The following is a 17,554-nucleotide window of genomic DNA, read 5'->3' on the forward strand; positions in this document are numbered from 1 at the left end:
CATACTTTCTCAAAATACAGCATCCAAATAAGAAACCAAGGAGACAGAAAAGAGGCAAATCTGATAGATTATTAGGCAGAGAAAGCACCAACCAGTGCTGATTCACATAGAAAATGGCAAGTTCCAAAGACAAAGGAGAGATGAAGTGAAGGGATAATGAGGTTGAAGAAAGTAGGTCTGGAGGGATGGAGATTGTGGTGATTTGAAAGAAAATGCCCCCAAAGGGAGTGGCACTATTAGGAGGTCTGGCCTTGTGGAAGTAGGTGTGGGCTTAAAGGAAGTGTGTCACTCTTGGGGGCGGGCTTTGAGGACTCTCCTCAAGCTTCTCCCACTGTGAAGTCCAGATGCCTTCTGGTCAAGGTGTAACTAGAACCCTGTCTGCCTACTTGTCCCTACCATGATGGTCATGGCCTGAATGACCCTTTAACCCTGTAAACCACCACCTCAATTCAATATTTTCTTTCCACGAGTTTCCATGGTCATGGTGTCTCTTTACGGCAATAAAATTAAAAAAAAAAAAAAAAAAAAAAAAAAAAAACACTAAGAGATGTTCTTCAAGGTCACATCTGCAAAGCCATGTTCTTTGCACAACCTCAAAGCATGAAGTACTGAGAAAGCCTATCAGGAATGTACGAAGGAGGGGTAAAGCACAGAGACTGAGAATTTCAGTGCTGGGCCTTAACATACAGCCAGGTTATGGCACTTAATTACTAGAAGCCAGGATGGTAAAGCTACCAGGAAGATTGGATGGCAGTCAGAGGGCCCTGAACTTGAGGCTGGGATCCTTGTGGGTAAAGCAGACAAGCAGTCAGGGGGATGCAAATGCAGCTGAACATCAAGTCAAGGGAAAGAAGAAAGAAGGTTAGTGCTGAGAGTACCTGCCTAACATGCCAGAGACCCTGGGGCTGATGCCTTGCACTGCACAAACTAGATGTGGCTCTGCCTGTGAGCCCAGCACAGGAGAGATAGAGGCAGAAGTTGAGGTTCACCCTCTGCCTCTGCTACATAGTAAGTTTTGAGTCAGCCCATGCTCCCTGAGACCTTGTCTCTACAAAATAAAAATGACTCTGGGCCGTAGTAGTGCACACCTTTAAGCCCAGCACTCAGGAGGCAGAGGCAGGTGGATCTCTGTGAGTTCAAGGTCTGCCAATGTTGGACTCTAGCGTCCAAACACGGAGGAGGAGTCACCCCCAGAGACCACCTCTCACACCACAGCCAATGCAAAAGCGTGAGGATTTTATTAATTCTGTCATGACAGGGTCCCTCAGCATTCGGGAAGCCGAGAGACCCTGACTAGCTGGTACAGGTTACTTTTAAAGGAGAAGGCCATAGAAGCAAGGGGGGTTGAGATTGGCTTATTCAAAAGGGCTATTACCAATAATTGGCTGGAGAGCTATTGCCAGATCAGATGTGGTAAGAGGTCATTTTGACCCCGTTCCCCAGGGGACTGAATCAAAACATACGTATATGGGTAATTGTTCAGGAACTGAGTACGTGCATATATAGTTGTTAGGTCCTTGGCTCCCAGGGGAGGAGGGGAAGCACTATGGCACAGAGGCTGAGAGGGTTCAGAGTTGTCAGAATTGTCTTTTTTTTTTTTCTTTTTTTTTTTTTTCAAGACAGGGTTTTTCTGTAGCTTTTGGAGCTTGTCCTGGAACTAGCTCTTGTAGACCAGGCTGACCTTGAACTCGTAGAGATCTGCCTGCCTCTGCCTTCCGAGTGCTGGGATTAAAGGCGTGTGCCACCACCGCCCAGCCAGAATTGTCTTAAAGTCTTACACGAGGTCTATAAAACAGCTGCTGGGGCTGTTACACAGAGAAACTCTGTCTCAAAAAACCAAACCAAACCAAAACAACAAAACAAAACAACCAACAACTGATCATTATAAGAGAATTTGAAGAACTTAATACCTGTTGAATACATTAGAAATGGTGGTGGCTCCTTTCTCTACCACTAAGCTATGTCCCTAGCCTAGGCTAAGTTGTTTTGAGACAGGCTTTAATGTAGTATATTTAGCTCAAGCTGATGCAGAACTTGGATTTGTAGCTGAGGTGAGGATGACTTTGAACTTCATACTTGGACCTCCGAAGCCCTGAGATAGCCGACTTCTGCTGCTACAGCCCCGAGTAAACACACCTGTTTACAAGGTTCTGGGGATCGAAGTATGCTGGGCAAATACCCAGTGAGCTACAATGCCAGATTCAACCTAAAAGTCCTTAATGCCAAACTTAAGCTACTTCCTTCAAGTTGGCAGGCCCTTTTAGAATTTTTTTTTTTCGAGACAGTTTCTCTGTGGCTTTGGACCTTTTAGAATTTTTAAAATAACATCCACAAACTGGTGGTACACGCCTAAATCCCAGTGCTTGGGAGGCAGATGCAGGTGGATCTCTGTGAGTTGAAGGGTAGCCTGGTCTACAGAGTGAGTTCAAGGACAGGTTTCAAAGCTACACAGAGAAACTCTGTCTCAAACAAACAAGAAAAAAAGGAAGAAAGAAAAATCCACAACAATTGTGAGGGAAAATAAAAGACAAAGAGAAAATGTAGAGGTTAAAGAAAGATCTACGATACACATCAACTTAACACATTACATAGACCTTCTTTGGATCCTGACTGAAACAAATTTTTAAGTTTAGTTACCATACTGATATGAGTATTTTGTCTGCATGTGCGTCTGTGTACCATGTGCATCCCAGTGTTGCAGGAGGCCAAAAGAGTGTGTTGGATTCCCTGGGACAGGACTGGACATTAGACAGTAGTCAACAACCATGTGGGTGGAGAGAATTGACCACCGGTGCTCCAGATGAGGGCTCTTCACCACTGAGTCATCTCTCCAGTCCCTCAGTCAGGTTCAATGGTACACGCTTCTAAATCATAACTCTTAGAAGTGGAGGCTAGATGGTCAGAATCTCAGGGTAAATCCGTCTACCTAGCAAGCAGAGCAGCCTGGGCTACATGGGCTTGTCTCCAAAAATAAGTGTTTTAGATAGAGGGGGAAAAAACCTAAAAGAAAATAAATATAAATAAATATGACTGTAAAAATTTAATAATTAAAAAATTATTTTTTGTTAGTATTGTTTTACTTTTCAGACGGAGTCTCAGGTATAGCCAGCAGGGTAGCCTTAGCTAGCCCAGAGCTCATTGGAGTAGGACAGGCAAGTCTCAAACTTAGAGATCCACCTGTCTCTGCCTCTGGAGTGCTAGGGCTACAGGTGTGAGCCATCACATTTGACTGATTTTTTTTTTATTATTATTTTTTTTGAAACAGGATTTCTCTGTGTACTGACTGTCTTGGAATTCACTTTGTAGACCAAGCTGGCCTCGAACTCACAGAGATTCACTTGTCTCTGTTTCCCAGTACTGGGATTAAAGATGTGTGCCACCACAGCCAGGCCCAGAGAAGAAAGAATGTTTAGGTCTTGTTTGCATTTTCACTGCGCAGTCACATGAGCCCAGGCATTTCATCTTTCCCCATTCTTGGCTGGTTGCACATCTCGTCCTGTGTGTGCTGATATGGTGCCCTAGAAGGGAAGCCATGGAGCTTTAATGTGCTAAGCCTGTCTAAATAATTTTGTTTGTTTCAGACAGTATCCCCATTTTATATTCTTGACTGACCTGGGACTCTATTATAGAACTCTTGCTTACCTCTGTTTCCTGAGTGCTGAGCTTAAAGGCACGTGCCACCACACTCAGGTTTCGTGAAAAGGTAGTTTGTCTTTTAGATTCTAACTTAAACTTCATTGTGAATGTATGGGCATTTTTTTTTTCTACATGTTTGCATGTGCACCAACCCCTAAGTATCTTTGGCTTTCCGGTCTCAGATACCCTGAAACTGGAGTTATGGACAGCTGGGACCCCCTGCAAGGATACTGGCCATCTACCCTGGATCCTCTGCAAGATCAGCCCACGCTCTTAACCACTGACCACACCTTCAGTTCACTAGGCCCGCCTTATTTCTTAATGAAGAAACTGCGCGGTAGTGGTACACACCTTTAATCCCAGCACTAGGGAGGCAGAGACAGAGAGCTCTCCATGAGTTCAAGGCTAGCCTGCTTCTAGGACAACAGGCTCCACAGAGAAACCCTGTCTCGAAACACCCCCCCCCCCCCTGCCCAGAAAAAAGAAAGAAATGAAAAAAAATTTAGAGAAAAAGAGAACTATCCAATGTGACTAGGGCCTGGTGACTCCTGCCTGTGCTTGTGAAGGTAAAGCCAAAAGACTGAGAAAATAAGGACAGCAGCAAATTTTTTGTCCCAATGCCACCCACCTCAGACCACTAGGTCACCTTACTTAACCACCCAAAGCAGCACTATGGCACCCACGTGGGAAGAAGGAGACCTTGCCTTTCCCCAGCCCTCTGGATGTCGTTCAGTTTCTGTTTCACAAGGAAGGGATCTGGGCCTATCTCCAAAACCATTTCTGGCAAAGCTTCATTTTGGGCAGTGTTATTAGAATGTAGAAGCACCTGAAGGGATGACAGAAATAGAGATTCCTGGGACTTACCTCCACCAGAGAGTCACGAGATAGGTGTGACTTCATAGTCTAGGTTAGTGACAGTTCCTCAATAAATTAAGAATTCATTTTAGGAGGAGACTTTTTTTGTTTTCTTTCTTCTTTTTCCTTCCTTCCCTCCCTCCCTCCCTGCCTCCCTCCCTCCCTCCCTCCCTCCCTTCCTTCCTCCCTTCTTCCTCTCTCTCTTTGTTTTTTCCTCAAGGGTTTCACTCCGTAGTCCAGGCTGAGTGAAGCAGAGCATTTTGCTGGCTCAGTCTCTCCAGGGCTGGAATAACTAGCATGCACCACCCTTAGGGAAGGTCTAGTTTTGTAGTTCAGGCAGACCTCAAAGTCTTAAGGAGTGGGGGGAGGGATATAGGTTTTTGATTTACGTAAGAATTCAGCTCTGCGCCGTCAGTTGTCTACTGAGAGCAATGGACCTGCTAAAGTCACTGCCAGAGAGGAAAGGGTGGAGGGAGGAGGAGGGGAAAGAGCTCATTTGGGTGACAGGAAGTAGGAGGAGGCATTTACCCATAAATGAACGCTCAGGTTAGCAGCAGTGAGCTCCCGACATCCTTGTCTTTACTGCTTTTTGTCTTCTCTGAAGCCTGCCGAAAATGTCAGTCGCCAGCCAGGACACTTATGACCAGGTAACTTTCTTTCTAGAAGAATTTATTTTCCGGTGTTTCTTTTCACGGTCTTTCTAGGTCTCCCTCTTGCTTCCGATTTGGGAGGAATCAATTCGAGTTCAAAGCCTCCATCTTGGAATCCTGCTTGTTATTTTTTTTTTTTTTTTTTTTTTTTTTTTTGCACATGCTCAACAGTATGTATTCCCTGGGAGTAAAAGGAAACTGTTTCTCAGATGAAATAGTAACCTGTACCTTTGTCTCAGACAAGGAGTACCGTACCTAAGACAAAATTTTCCCAGAAAGGTGAACTAAGATTAAGTGGAAGTTTTTGATAACTTAAACATTTTTTTTTTTCTCTGATGAGAAGTAACCAGTTCCCCAGTACCCCTAGTGCCATGTGGGTTTCCCATCTAGGCATGAGTGATCCAGGGCCAGCTAAGGACCACTGTACCAAGCTAGGAGAAAACTGGCCAAGTCAGTTCACGGAATGGTGTTACAGAATGGTGTAATACCAATTTTTTGTTGTTGCTTTTTGCTTTTCAAGACGACGTTTCTATGTGTAGCCCAGGCTGTCATGGAACTCTGTAGACGAGGCTGGTCTCAAATTTAGAGATCTGCCTGTTTCTGCCTTCCAAGTGCTGGGACTAAAGGTGTGCTACACCACTGCCTGGCACTGTTGGGTTTTTTTGTTTGTTTGTTTGTTTGTTTGTTTGGTTTTTTCTTTGTTTTTTAGATAAGGAAAGTAAACCTGTGTCTGGAGTATTTTGATAAGGTGTTACACAAATGTAAAAAAATCAATAATTCAAGTTTGGAAATAAGGGGGGGGGTAAAGAGGTTTCAATAGAAGGGGAGGGGTATGGCACAAATCTGTAGAATGTTCAGAAACTTCCTCAAGGAGCTGTCACTGCTCCATAGTCTTAATTCATTTCTTAAAATCTTTGATTTTTTTTTTTTTTTGTATTTTGGTTTTTTTTTGTTGTTGTTTTGCTTTGTTTTTTGCTTTTTGTTTTGTTTTGCCTTTCAAGACAGTACTTCTGTAACAGCCCTGGCTGTCCTGGAACTCTACTCTGTAGGCCAGGCTGACCTCAGACTAACAGAGATCTGCCCGTCTCTGCCTCCCAAGTGCTGGGATTCTAAATGTTTTTGGTTTGCACTACCACCACCCAGCAACTCATTTCTTTTCTGAGCCTTGGCACATCACTTGCAAACCCGGATGACTGAGATTACCTATCATCTGTAGACAGTCCTCTTGCAAAGACCACTCTCGTTCAAGTTCCGGGCATCTTGCCTGCCCAACACAAGAGCACAGATGGTAAATAATGAATTCATTAAGCTTGCCTTGAAAGTTAACAAAATTGTTCACTGCTTCTCTTTGCACTTGTACTTTAAGAAAGAACTTGAAGAAGAAATAATTCTAACACTGGTCCCAGTCACGGAGGATCTCACCTTAGAAGTCCCAACAGAATCTTCAGCCACAGAGCTCAAGCCAGCAGGTAATGTCAAATTTCAGAGGCCTGGGAAAAACTGTAGGTGTGAAATGGATTTCTCAGTAAACTCTGGAAAGCTAAGAAAGTAGATAGTTTTTGTTGGCCTTAGTTTTTCTGTGTTCTGCCTTGCCTGACCTGGAGCCTTTTATGTAGACCTCAAACTCAGAAAAATTCCTCATTTACTTCACTGGTGTTGGGATTAAAGGCTTAAAGACCTGCACCCCTAAACCAGGCAGGCTTCTTACACCACACAGTCCATTAAGCCTCACTGTACTTCCCCATGAGAAAACTGTACCTCTCTTGGTCGCTTGCTGCCTTAAGATAGGAAATAGATGCAGGGTGTTGTGGTACAGACCTTTAATCTCAGCCCATGTAAGACAGAGGCAGGCAGCTAGATCTGAGTTTGAGGCCAGCCTGTTCTACAAAGAGTTCCAGGAAAGCCTAGGTTACACAGAAAATAGAAGAAACAAACAAAAAGAAACAAATAGTTCTGGTGTCTAGAATGCACACTGGCACATACATAAACATACTAAGACAATCTTAAAAGAAAGCATAGAACTTAGAATGAGTGTGGGTGGCTGTCCTGGGTCTCCTGTTTTAACAAGTGTGCAAACTAGATTGTCAACAACCACCTGGTACTAAACAGTTCTTTGTCTCTGTTTTCTAAGTTTCACTGACGCCAGCTTCTTATACCAACCCCTCGGTGTCCAATCGAAAGCCCCACCCGCCCCTGCCAGCCATCCTGCCGCCTATTAACGAAGTGTCCCGGAACACACTTCGGGAATGGTGCCGCTGTCACGATTTGAGTACGGACGGCAAGGTTAGCGTCCTCCCTGTGGGATTCTTTGCTGTGTGGACTCTAAGTATGTGGAGTTCAGTCAGGCTTTAACTATTTTCTCTTGATTTCCTTAGAAAGTGGAAGTCTACATGAGACTCCAGAAGTGTTCATATTCCCATCAAAAATGCGTGAGTAACGGGTATGGTGACGGAGTGGAGGCGGGCTCCCCCTCCCATGGCCTCGCTATAATTGCTCTATGTAACCTTCCTCTAAGGCAGGGTTACTGACATTTGAGGGACCAAATGTGTAGTTTGGACTCAACCTCCTTTTTTTCTTCTTAACTCTTTATTTGATTATGTGAGGGTTTTTTCCCCTGAGGTCTCACTGTATGATGGGCAGCCTGGAACGCAGGCCCACTGCCTCTGCCTTCTGAGTGCTGAATTAAGGATGTGTGCCACATCTAGAATAAGGTCTCCAAGTGTCATTGCCCCCTGTGTAGCAAAAGAGATCATTGAGCTCTGAATTCTTCTGCTTGTAACTTCCCAAGTGCCCGGATTGCAGGCACTAATGTGGGGATTACAGGCCTTGCAGCTCTAGGTTCCATGATTTATTGGTTTGAATGTAGTCATGTAGGATTGTTTCGGTTGCACCCAAACACTATGCCCACTACACAGCAACTTCCCGTCTTATTATAGCTTTGTATTTGAAACTGGGTACTACAGTTGGGCACCACACAACTAGGATCCCAGAACTGGGGAGTGGGGCCAGGAGGGTCTGTTTATTGGCCACATAGTAAGTTCTTGGCCAATAGGACAGCGTTGCTCAAAACCAAAAGAACTAGATGGGCAGGAAGAAAATTCTGATTGAGGCAGGGAGGGTGACAAGTTCAAGGTCAGCCTGGGACTTTGGAGTTAGACTGAACAAACTAATCACCTGGGTGTGGTGGTACACACCTTTAATCCCAGCACGGTGGGGGAAGAGGCAGGCGGATCTTTGAGGTTCCAAGGTCAGCCTTATCTAGAGCTAGTTCCAGGACTATTACTTAATGTTTTAAATAAAGGAGCTAACAAAAAACCAAACCACGTTCAACAAATCCCACAACCACGAGCCTGGGCCTTGCTATTTTACCAGGTAGTCCAGCCTGGATCAGCTCTCTTTGTTTTTACCACCACTGATCCAAGAGCCTGTGCATCTGGTGTCCTTTCTGTGTTCCTACTCTTGAGGCAGACAGTGTCTCTCCCTGGACCTGGTGCTTAAGTTTTCTCAGCTATTCTGAGGGCCAGCGAGCGCCGTCAGTTTTGTCAAATCCCCTGGAAGCTGTGGTTGTAGGCATTTGTGGGGGAATGATAGTTTATTACAGTCGGTCATTCCTCCAGACCAGCATCTTCCTCACTAAGCCATTCTCCCACTGGATTTCTTCTAACTGCCAACATTTTCTCCCTGTTGAACCAACACTATAGAGAGTAGTGTTTTTAAAATCGTGCTTGCTCGGGCTGGAGAGGTGGCTCAGTGGTTAAGAGCACTGGCTGCTCCTCCAGAGGTCGCCATTTCAATTCCCAGCAACCACATGGTGGCTCACAAGCATCTGTAATGAGATCTGGTACCCTCTTCTGGCACATGGGCATACATGGAGGCAGAATGTTGTATAAATATTTTTTTTTTTAAATTGTGCTTGCTCAAGCCAGTGAGAAATTCTGGTGAAATGAGCATAACAAGTTCTTCTTACAAGAGCAGTTTTGAACACTGTTGAATTTTATTTTCAGCATATTCCCCAAACACCTCGTGAGGCCAGACTGAAGCCTGCTCCAAAAAAAACCCAAAACAGTCATCGAAGAACCCAGACCTCGAGGTGTGAAGAGGAAGAGAGAGGAGGGCGAGTCCAGCGTAGAAGTTCTGACTTCAGAAATGGAGTCCGGCATAGTAGAAGTTCTGACTTCAGAAAGGGAGTCCGTTTTTGCAGCCTGGGGAAGAATTGCCATGCGAACTTCTCAGCCTAGGGCTGTGAATCGCCAGCCTCTTCCCTCTAAAGCCAAAGCATTTCTGCCCCCAGTCACCGGTAAGACCAACAGCAAGGTGTGAGCACTATGGGGGTGCTTGGTTAACATCGGAGTGAGACAGAAGGACAGTAAAGGTGTCAGGGGACTGTAAAGTCTGAAGACTGTCAGGTGGGATGGAAGGTGAAGACTGGGTCAGTGTTCAAAGTCATCCTTTACTTGCAGGGCTCAAGACAAGCCTGGTAATCAAAGACTACATCTTAAAAATGAAGCAAAATTAGGTCAGAGGTTCTCAACCTCCTAACCCTATGACCCTTGTATTTCTTCATGTTGTGACCCCAAACATAAGATTAATTTGGGAGGGAGGGTTACGAGACAGGGTTTCTCTAGCTTTGGAGACTGTCCAAGATCTAGGTCTTGTAGACCAGGCTGTCCTTGAAACCCACAGAGATCCGTCTGCCTCCCTAGTGCTGGGATTAAAGGTATGTTGCCACCAACTCCCGGCTTCATAAGATTTTCATTGCTACTTCATAACTACAAAGCTGCTACTTTTATCAAATTTTTTGGAGCTTTACCAAAGTGGTCATGATCCACAGGTTGAGAACCACTACTGTGGATTACAAATTTGACTCACTTTATCTTTGCCTCTTAATGAATAGCAAGATCTTATTTGGACTAGTGACACAGTGTTACTGCTAAATATGGGAATTCCAATGTTGAAGGCATTCATAGGGATTGAGAATACCTTAAGTTGAGTGCCTGATGTGTTTGAAGCCCCGAATTAAATCCCTATCACCACATAATGCTTGACTTCATGGCATGTACCTGTAATCCCAGCACATGGGAGGAAGAGGCAGGCTGGCCTTGAATTTGAAGGCAGTCTTTAGTGAGTTCCAGGCAAATGGAAACGACATAGGGAGACTTAAAGCAAGGTGTGTGGTTAATAGTGATTAAATTAATTTTGTAGATGTATACATGTATGCTAGCATACATACATACTAATGTATAGCTAGCAAAGATTTTTATCCTGTTTTATAGGCTGTCTTTTCAGTCTTTGTTTCCTTTGTTATAAAGAAATGTCTTATTCAGAAAGTTCTTCCCTATGTTAAAATCTTTTTTCTAAGAGTCGGGTCTTCCATCCATTTTAGGTGCTTTTTTTTTTTTTTTTTTTTTTTTTTTTTTTTTTTTTTTTTTTTTTTTGCTGTCTGATTTTTCAGGAACCATTCAGCAAAGAGTCTTTTTTTCCCAATGTGTATTTGTGGCATCGTAGTTTATCTTAATCCAGATGCTTCTGCATTATTTGTTGCTCTGACTGCTAAGGATTGCATTGGGTCTCCAGGTTCCCTTTGTGCTCCCATAGAATTTTTAGAATTTTTTCCTGTTTCTGTGAAGAACATTGGAAATATGGGAAATATATTGAATTTCTACTTTGCTTTTGGTAAAACTTTGGGGGTGGGTTGGTTTTTTATTTTTTTGAGACAGGGTTTTTCTGTGGCTTTGGATTCTGTGCTGGAACTCACTCTGTAGTCCAGGCTGGCCTCGAACTCACAGAGACCCATCTGCCTCTGCTTCCCAAGTCCTGGGATTAAAAGTGTGCACCTAACACAGGCCAGGTTTGTAGGTAATTTTTACAATTTTTCCAAACTTAAAGCCATGGTGTGTGTGGGGGGTCTCATTTTAGGATCTTCAATTTCTTTCAGACTTTTTTTTTTTTTAACATAGTCTTCTACTTTCTTGGTTGCATTTATTCCAAGTATGTATTATGTATGTATGCATTGAGGCTTTTTTTTTTTTTTTTTGACACAGGGTTTGTCTGTAGTTTTGGAGCTTGCCCTTGTAGACCAGGCTGGCTTCGAACTCACAGAGATCTGAGTGATGAGATTAAAGGCGTGTGCCACCACCTCCCGGCCCAGTCATGGCTTCTTAGATCAGATGCCCATGTTAGAGCTGGGTGGTGGTGTTTAGTCATTGGGGGAAAAGGCATTTGGTAACAATTGCTACCTTCCTTGTAGGAAAAGCAAGGGTTTGAGTTGCTTAGTTCAGTGGTAGAAATCTTTAATATACATGAGGTCCTGGATTTAATCTCTAGTATGGGAAAGAAAGGAAAGTGGAATACTTTATTAATTAAAGTATTACATGAATCATTTAGAAAAATCTTTAGCAAAAAGCAAGCATTCTGCAAAGTAACTAAGATTCCTTTGAAACACAATTTGTCGTTAGAACTGTCATCTCTACTGGTTTTTATGCATCTCACTCAATTTGTTTTGTGTTTGTGTGTGTGTGTGTGCGCGCGCGAGTGCTTAAATAGCATGTTATGTAAGAGGTTTTACAGTTTATAAGCTATCAGAAATACGTTTGATGATTAGCAGACCATGAGAACAAATTCAGGAGTAACTTTAGGGGAGAGGGCATGGAGCGCTGTCTTGATCTTGTTTTTTTCTCCTTCCCAGGATACAGGTGGTGTGTCGTACACGGCAGACAACTTCCTGCAGATAAGGAAGGCTGGGTTTGTCTGCAGATGCACGCTGGTCAGACCTGGGTTCCAGACAGCCCCCAAAGAATGATACCTCTCTTTATTTTACCAGCCTGTGTTTTCCCATCCCCAGGCGTGGAAGACAATTTGCTCTGTCCTGAATGTGGCCACAGGTAATCCCTAAGCACCTCTCTCGGTATGGGAAACAGAGAAAGCAAGTCGGTTAGATGAGCTCTGAATAATCGAATAGAAAGCTGAGATCAAACATCCTGCTTTCTTAATTTGCCATATAGATCAGATGAAAATAGGGATAGTGGATGTTAGCTCCTTTTAAGAGGTTAGGAATGTAGCTTGGTGAACAGTGTGTGCTTAGCATAAATAAGGCTGTGGGTTCAATCGGCAGCACAACATAAAACCAGAGGTAGGGGTATAGAGCCCTGACTAGGCTGTATGAGTTCTGGCATTAAAAATAAAATGAACATTAGTTCCTACTACATGTCTATTTCTTGGAACTACAAAAATCAGTGAGAAAATCCAAGCTGAAATAGAAATGAGTAAAGGTGTGTTTGGGGTAGCTCAGGAAAACTCAAGGCTTAGCAAGGCTACCATATTGTCCTGATTGGCTTCAAAGACCCAAAAAAAGTAATACATTGGCCTTACAAATACTGTTTTTGATTTTAGTTCCATTTATTTCAAAACCTCTGTGAACCCTTAGAGCTGGTGAGCAGAGCAGCCTTCACTCACCCCAGGATTCAGGAAAACCATCTCAGGGGCTCCCTAAGTGAAATGGATTCCTTATTTGTTCGTTTGGTTTTTAATATGAGACAAGGTTGCAGGCTGACTTCAAATTCAGTGGCAATTTATCCGCCTGCCTCCCCCCTCATGCTGGGCCACCACATCTATCCTTTATCTTTATTAAGGGAAGTCTTGGATTCTGCCCCTGGCAACTTTCTTTACAACCCTCTAACTTTTCTCTTGCAGCAATAGGAAGATAATGAGGAATTTCGAAAGGGACAAACGCACTGAAAAGAAACACAAACTGCCACCTTAGACTGATGCCAAGGTTTTGTGAGTCTTATAACTGGATATCTAACCATCCCTGTATTGGACTTGTGCAATGCTATTTTATTCATGGGGTCCAGAGAACAACTGGGGTGGAAAGATTAAAATCCTTGTCTTCAAGCAACTCAGTCTCAATTTTCAGAAAGTGCCTAACTGAACTGTAGAGAACAGGAAAGCAAAGCAGTTCCTTAGAGAAGGTCCAGAAACCAAGGAGTGTTTAAAATGATAAATGGGTGGACTCGTTGTTATAAGAAAAAGGTAATTGGGGCTGGAGAGATGGCTCAGAGGTTAAGAGCATTTCCTGCTTTTCCAAAGGTCCTGAGTTCAATTCCCAGCAACCACATGGTGGCTCACAACCATCTGTAATGGGGTCTGGTGCCCTCTTCTGCCCTGCAGGCATACTCACAGACAGAATATTGTATACATAATAAATAAATAGACAAACAAACAAATAAATAAAAGAAACAGGGTAATTTAAAGCCTGCTACTCTGTTCTGAACTACCACCGCTGGCCATCTATCTGTAAGGCCTTAAATACTGGGTTCTAATCTGAATTAAAGGTGTGCAGATATTTTCTTATTCCCTGAACATCCAGCTCACTGTCTGCTTAGACAATGTTACATTGTCCTAAGCACTACACATAATAGTGAGATTATGGTACATGTCTAGCATATGACAGAGGCAGGTAGATCTCTGATTTCCAGGTCAGCCAGAGTTACATGAAGTCCTGTCTCAGTAACAAAAAAGGCATGGGGGACGAATACTGAAGAATGGTTGGTGTATACAAATACTTTCCCGTTTTGTTCTTAGAAGACTTGAGTTCTCAGTGCAAGAGTGTGGGGCAGTTCTAGAGGCAATCCCCTCGCACTCAGGAACATTACACAAAACTAAGACAGCATTTTCACTCCTCCTATCTTTTTTGTTTGTGTGTATGTATATAATATGCTTGTCTACGTGTATGTGTGGGTACCTTGGAGTCTAGAGAATGTTGGAGTCCCTGAATTTGGAGAGGTGAGGTGCTTAATGTGGGCTAGGCAGCCAAACATGGGTCCTCTGGAAGAGCAGCAAGTGTTCTTAGAATTGCTGAGCTGTCCCTCCACACCGCTCCTCCTCCCCTCAGACAGGCAAGCAACCTGGGGCAACAACACTTAGTTTGGGTCACACACCTCTCGTTTAATGCTCGGGACAGCCTACACACACCCCTTTCTGAACAGTGTACCCAGCAATGTGTTAGTGATCTGGACCTTGCCACCACCTCTGAGATGCTTGCACATTGTGTGTGAAGGTAAAAGGGACAACCTCCTCCTTCCATCTGAGCTGGAGATCAAATGAAGAGTGTCAGTTTTTGGCAGAAAGTGCTTTGTTTCACAGGACCGTCTCGCAGGCCACATTTCTTTATAGGCATAACATCTCATTGTGTATGCGTACCTCGTTTCCCGTATTTGTTGGACCTAGGCTGTTTCCATCGCCTAGCTATTGTGATTAGCAGCAAGCAGGCATGTACAAGTGTCTTCAGGCATAACTTCAGAAGTGGGATACCTGAGTCCTGGTAGTTCTGTGTTTTAGTTTGAGGAAACCTCCATACTGCTTTCCATAGGGGCACAGATTTACATTTGCAACCAGGCATAACAAGCTTCCCTTCCTCCATCGCTAGCATTTGTTGTCATTTTTTTCTGGCTGGTAGTCATTCCAGCTGTGAGCTGGAATCTCAGTTCAGTCTAATTTCCATTTCCCCAATGGTTACAGATGGTGAACTCTACTTGAGACATGATTGTCACGCCTTTCAGTGTAATTTAACTTTGCATTAGAAATATCACTTGTCTTTTCAATGGTGTGTTTCATCAAGACAGTGATTATACTGGTGAATTTCATGGTGTCCAACAAGGTTGCTAATATCTGTAATTCACGTCCCATAGAGAATTCTACAAAAGAAGTCCTACGGGTGCAATTAATCCCCTTTACTGATAATTTTGATAATGTATCTAAGAAATTAAAGATTTTCCTTACCCCCTAAACCACACGGTCCTTGGTTCCTTCAGCTATTTCCTGACTCAACTACTATTTTCAAAGTGATTATTCACAGGGTAATTCTATTTCCAGCTGAGCATGGTGGCTAATGCCTGCAATTTTAGCACTTGGGAGGCGAGGCAGGAGGATGACTGTGAGTTTGAAGCTAGAATGGGCTACAGTGATCACCTCATTCCCCCCCACCCCTAAATGATAAGCCTCCCTACCGCAAACGATAATTCTATTTCAGAATGGTCTCTATTGGGTAAATAGTTCCTTTGGGCAGGGTGTCTTTTAAATATATTTTAATGTAGGGATAACATGAAGGTTAAAAAGAAAGCGAAATTAGAAAGACTATAAGACATTCCTGAGAACATGGATATGGATATCTCTGAGAGTCTCACAAATTGCTTCTGATCCCTCCCTGCCTCCACTTGAGTGTTGAGTATGAGGACTACAGGTATGAGCCATCACCCTAGTGATGGCCTATGGTGCCAGATCCCATCCATGGCTTTGTGCATCGTAGCCAAGCCCGCTAATGGCTAAACTGCATCCTCAGTACTCGGCAGCTTTATCTTTCTCCTCGAAATCTCAATCTGGCTTTTCACGACCTTTTAAGTGGAACATCATTTACATACTGTCTTTGAAGCACATGGATTCCTGTGCTTATTTGTTTTATCACTCCAAAAATTGCCTCAGGTTTGACATGGGTGCATTCCTTTAATCCCTGTATTCAGGAGATGGAGGTAGGAGGTCAGAACGTCAAGGTTGACTATACTGGAAATTTCGGGCCTGTCTAGACTACTGGAGATCCTGTATCAAGAAAGGAAAAGTTCCTTCAGCTGGTCTAGTGCACACTTGCAATTCCAACATTTGGGAAACAGACAGGGGAATAACAATGAGCTAAAGCCCAGACTGAGATATATTTGAGACCGTCCCTCAAAATGCAAATGAAAAAACAAAGTTGATCCAATTGGAAGTCTGAATTCAAGTCTTAGCAATTCAGGCCTCTGGAGTTGGCAAAGATGCTTCCAAGAAGCTAGTACAAAATTCATGGCACAATCCACTTTTACCTTTCCCTTTTATTGAAAGTAGACTTTTTTATTTTTTTATTTTTAAAAAAATATTATGTATACAATATTCTGTGTGTATGCCTGCAGGCCAGAAGAGGGCAACCAGACACCATTACAGATGGTTGTGAGCCACCATGTGGTTGCTGGGATTGAACTCAGGACCTTTGGAAGAGCAGCAGTGCTCTTAACCTCTGAGCCATTCTCCAGCCCGAAAGTAGACTTTTTTAAATCACATAATATATCTGGATTATAGTTACTCTTTTCTTTTACCTCTCCAAAGTCCCCCCTTTCCCCCCTCTTGACATAGGATCTCATTCTGAAACCCTGAGTGACCTGGAAATCACCATGAGACAGGATGGCCTCAGGACTTCTGAGATCCTTCAAGTATGATACAAGACTCATACTTCCATCTATTTTTTTTTTTAAAAATATCAGTGGTATAGCTTCTAAGAAATGCTATGTTTGAAGGAAATATGACCAAGACTACCTTCATAAAACATTTCCTATTTATATCAAGTGAGTAATCCAGTCTCAGAAAGATAAAAACCAAACAACAAAAAGCTATACTTTTTCCTACATGCAGATTTTTTTTTTTTTTTTTTTTTTTTTTTTTTTTTTTTTTTTTTGGTCTATGTGGATGTGCCTGTGGGAGTTTGCGAATATCTGAGGGTCAGGTGCAGGGTTCATTGTGCTGTGGGCATAAAGAATGCTCTGGAAATCCCGGAGCTGGTAGTTAGAGGCTATTGTGAGCCATCCTGTGGATTCTGTGAAAGAAACCTGGGGCTGCGCAAAAGCTTAAGTGCTTTACTGAATGTGAAAAGGCAGGCGCTGGGGAAGGAGGACCAGGAAGGGAGTGGACAGGGACAAAGCCTTGAGAAACAACAAAGCACACGTTTGCCTTGAAACAAAGCCCACAATGCAACTAAATTCTTGTATAACTAATGAAGACAATAACTATAACCAAATTCTTGTGTGTCAGAACCAAACTTCTGATGTTGGAATGTGCTGAATGATGTGGGAATTTACATACACTTTTATGATTTAGCAAGTCCCTTGGTTTCCATATATGAATTAATTCCCTATTTTTAACTCCGTTTGCTGGTTTGTTTGGTTTGGTTTTGGGGACAAGGTTTCTTTTATGTAGTCTTAGCTGTCCTGGAACTTGCTCTATAGACCATGTTAGCTTCAAACTCAAGACATCCTCCTTGCCTCTCTGCCTCCCAAGTTGCGGGATTAAAGGCCTGGCGCCTACCACTCGTCTTAATTAAGTAATTAATTATTTTCGAGAGACAGAGTTCTTAACTCGGAAGATTTTGCTTGTTTGTTTTTTGAGATAGGGTTTCTTTGTAGCTTTGGAGCCTGTCCTGGAACTACTTTTGTAGCCCAGGCCGGCCACGAACTCATAGCGATACACCCGCCTCTGCCTCCAGAGTGCTCGGATTATAGGTGTGTGCCGGCACCACAAGCGATTTGTTTTTATTACTTTGATTATGTATATGTATGTGTATATATGCACATGAATGCAAGTGCCTGCAGGACTGAGGCGTCACATCCCCTGGAGCT

At 43.2% G+C, this 17,554-nt stretch overlaps 1 protein-coding gene across 1 annotated transcript; it reads left to right on the forward strand.

Annotated features, from left to right (window-relative positions):
• The first annotated feature begins 722 nt into the window (after positions 1 to 722).
• On the forward strand, positions 723 to 12,900 carry LOC119824250 (developmental pluripotency-associated protein 2). The gene is given in 10 exon segments (XM_042055817.1): positions 723 to 861; positions 2,702 to 2,854; positions 3,088 to 3,152; positions 6,508 to 6,610; positions 7,273 to 7,424; positions 7,517 to 7,570; positions 9,146 to 9,219; positions 9,221 to 9,438; positions 11,827 to 12,022; positions 12,831 to 12,900. Coding segments are annotated over 10 exon segments (1,224 nt in total).
• The last annotated feature ends 4,654 nt before the right edge of the window (positions 12,901 to 17,554 follow it).

The sequence above is a fragment of the Arvicola amphibius genome, chromosome 10 (genome assembly GCF_903992535.2).
Source record: "Arvicola amphibius chromosome 10, mArvAmp1.2, whole genome shotgun sequence".
Classification (NCBI taxonomy): domain Eukaryota; kingdom Metazoa; phylum Chordata; class Mammalia; order Rodentia; family Cricetidae; genus Arvicola; species Arvicola amphibius.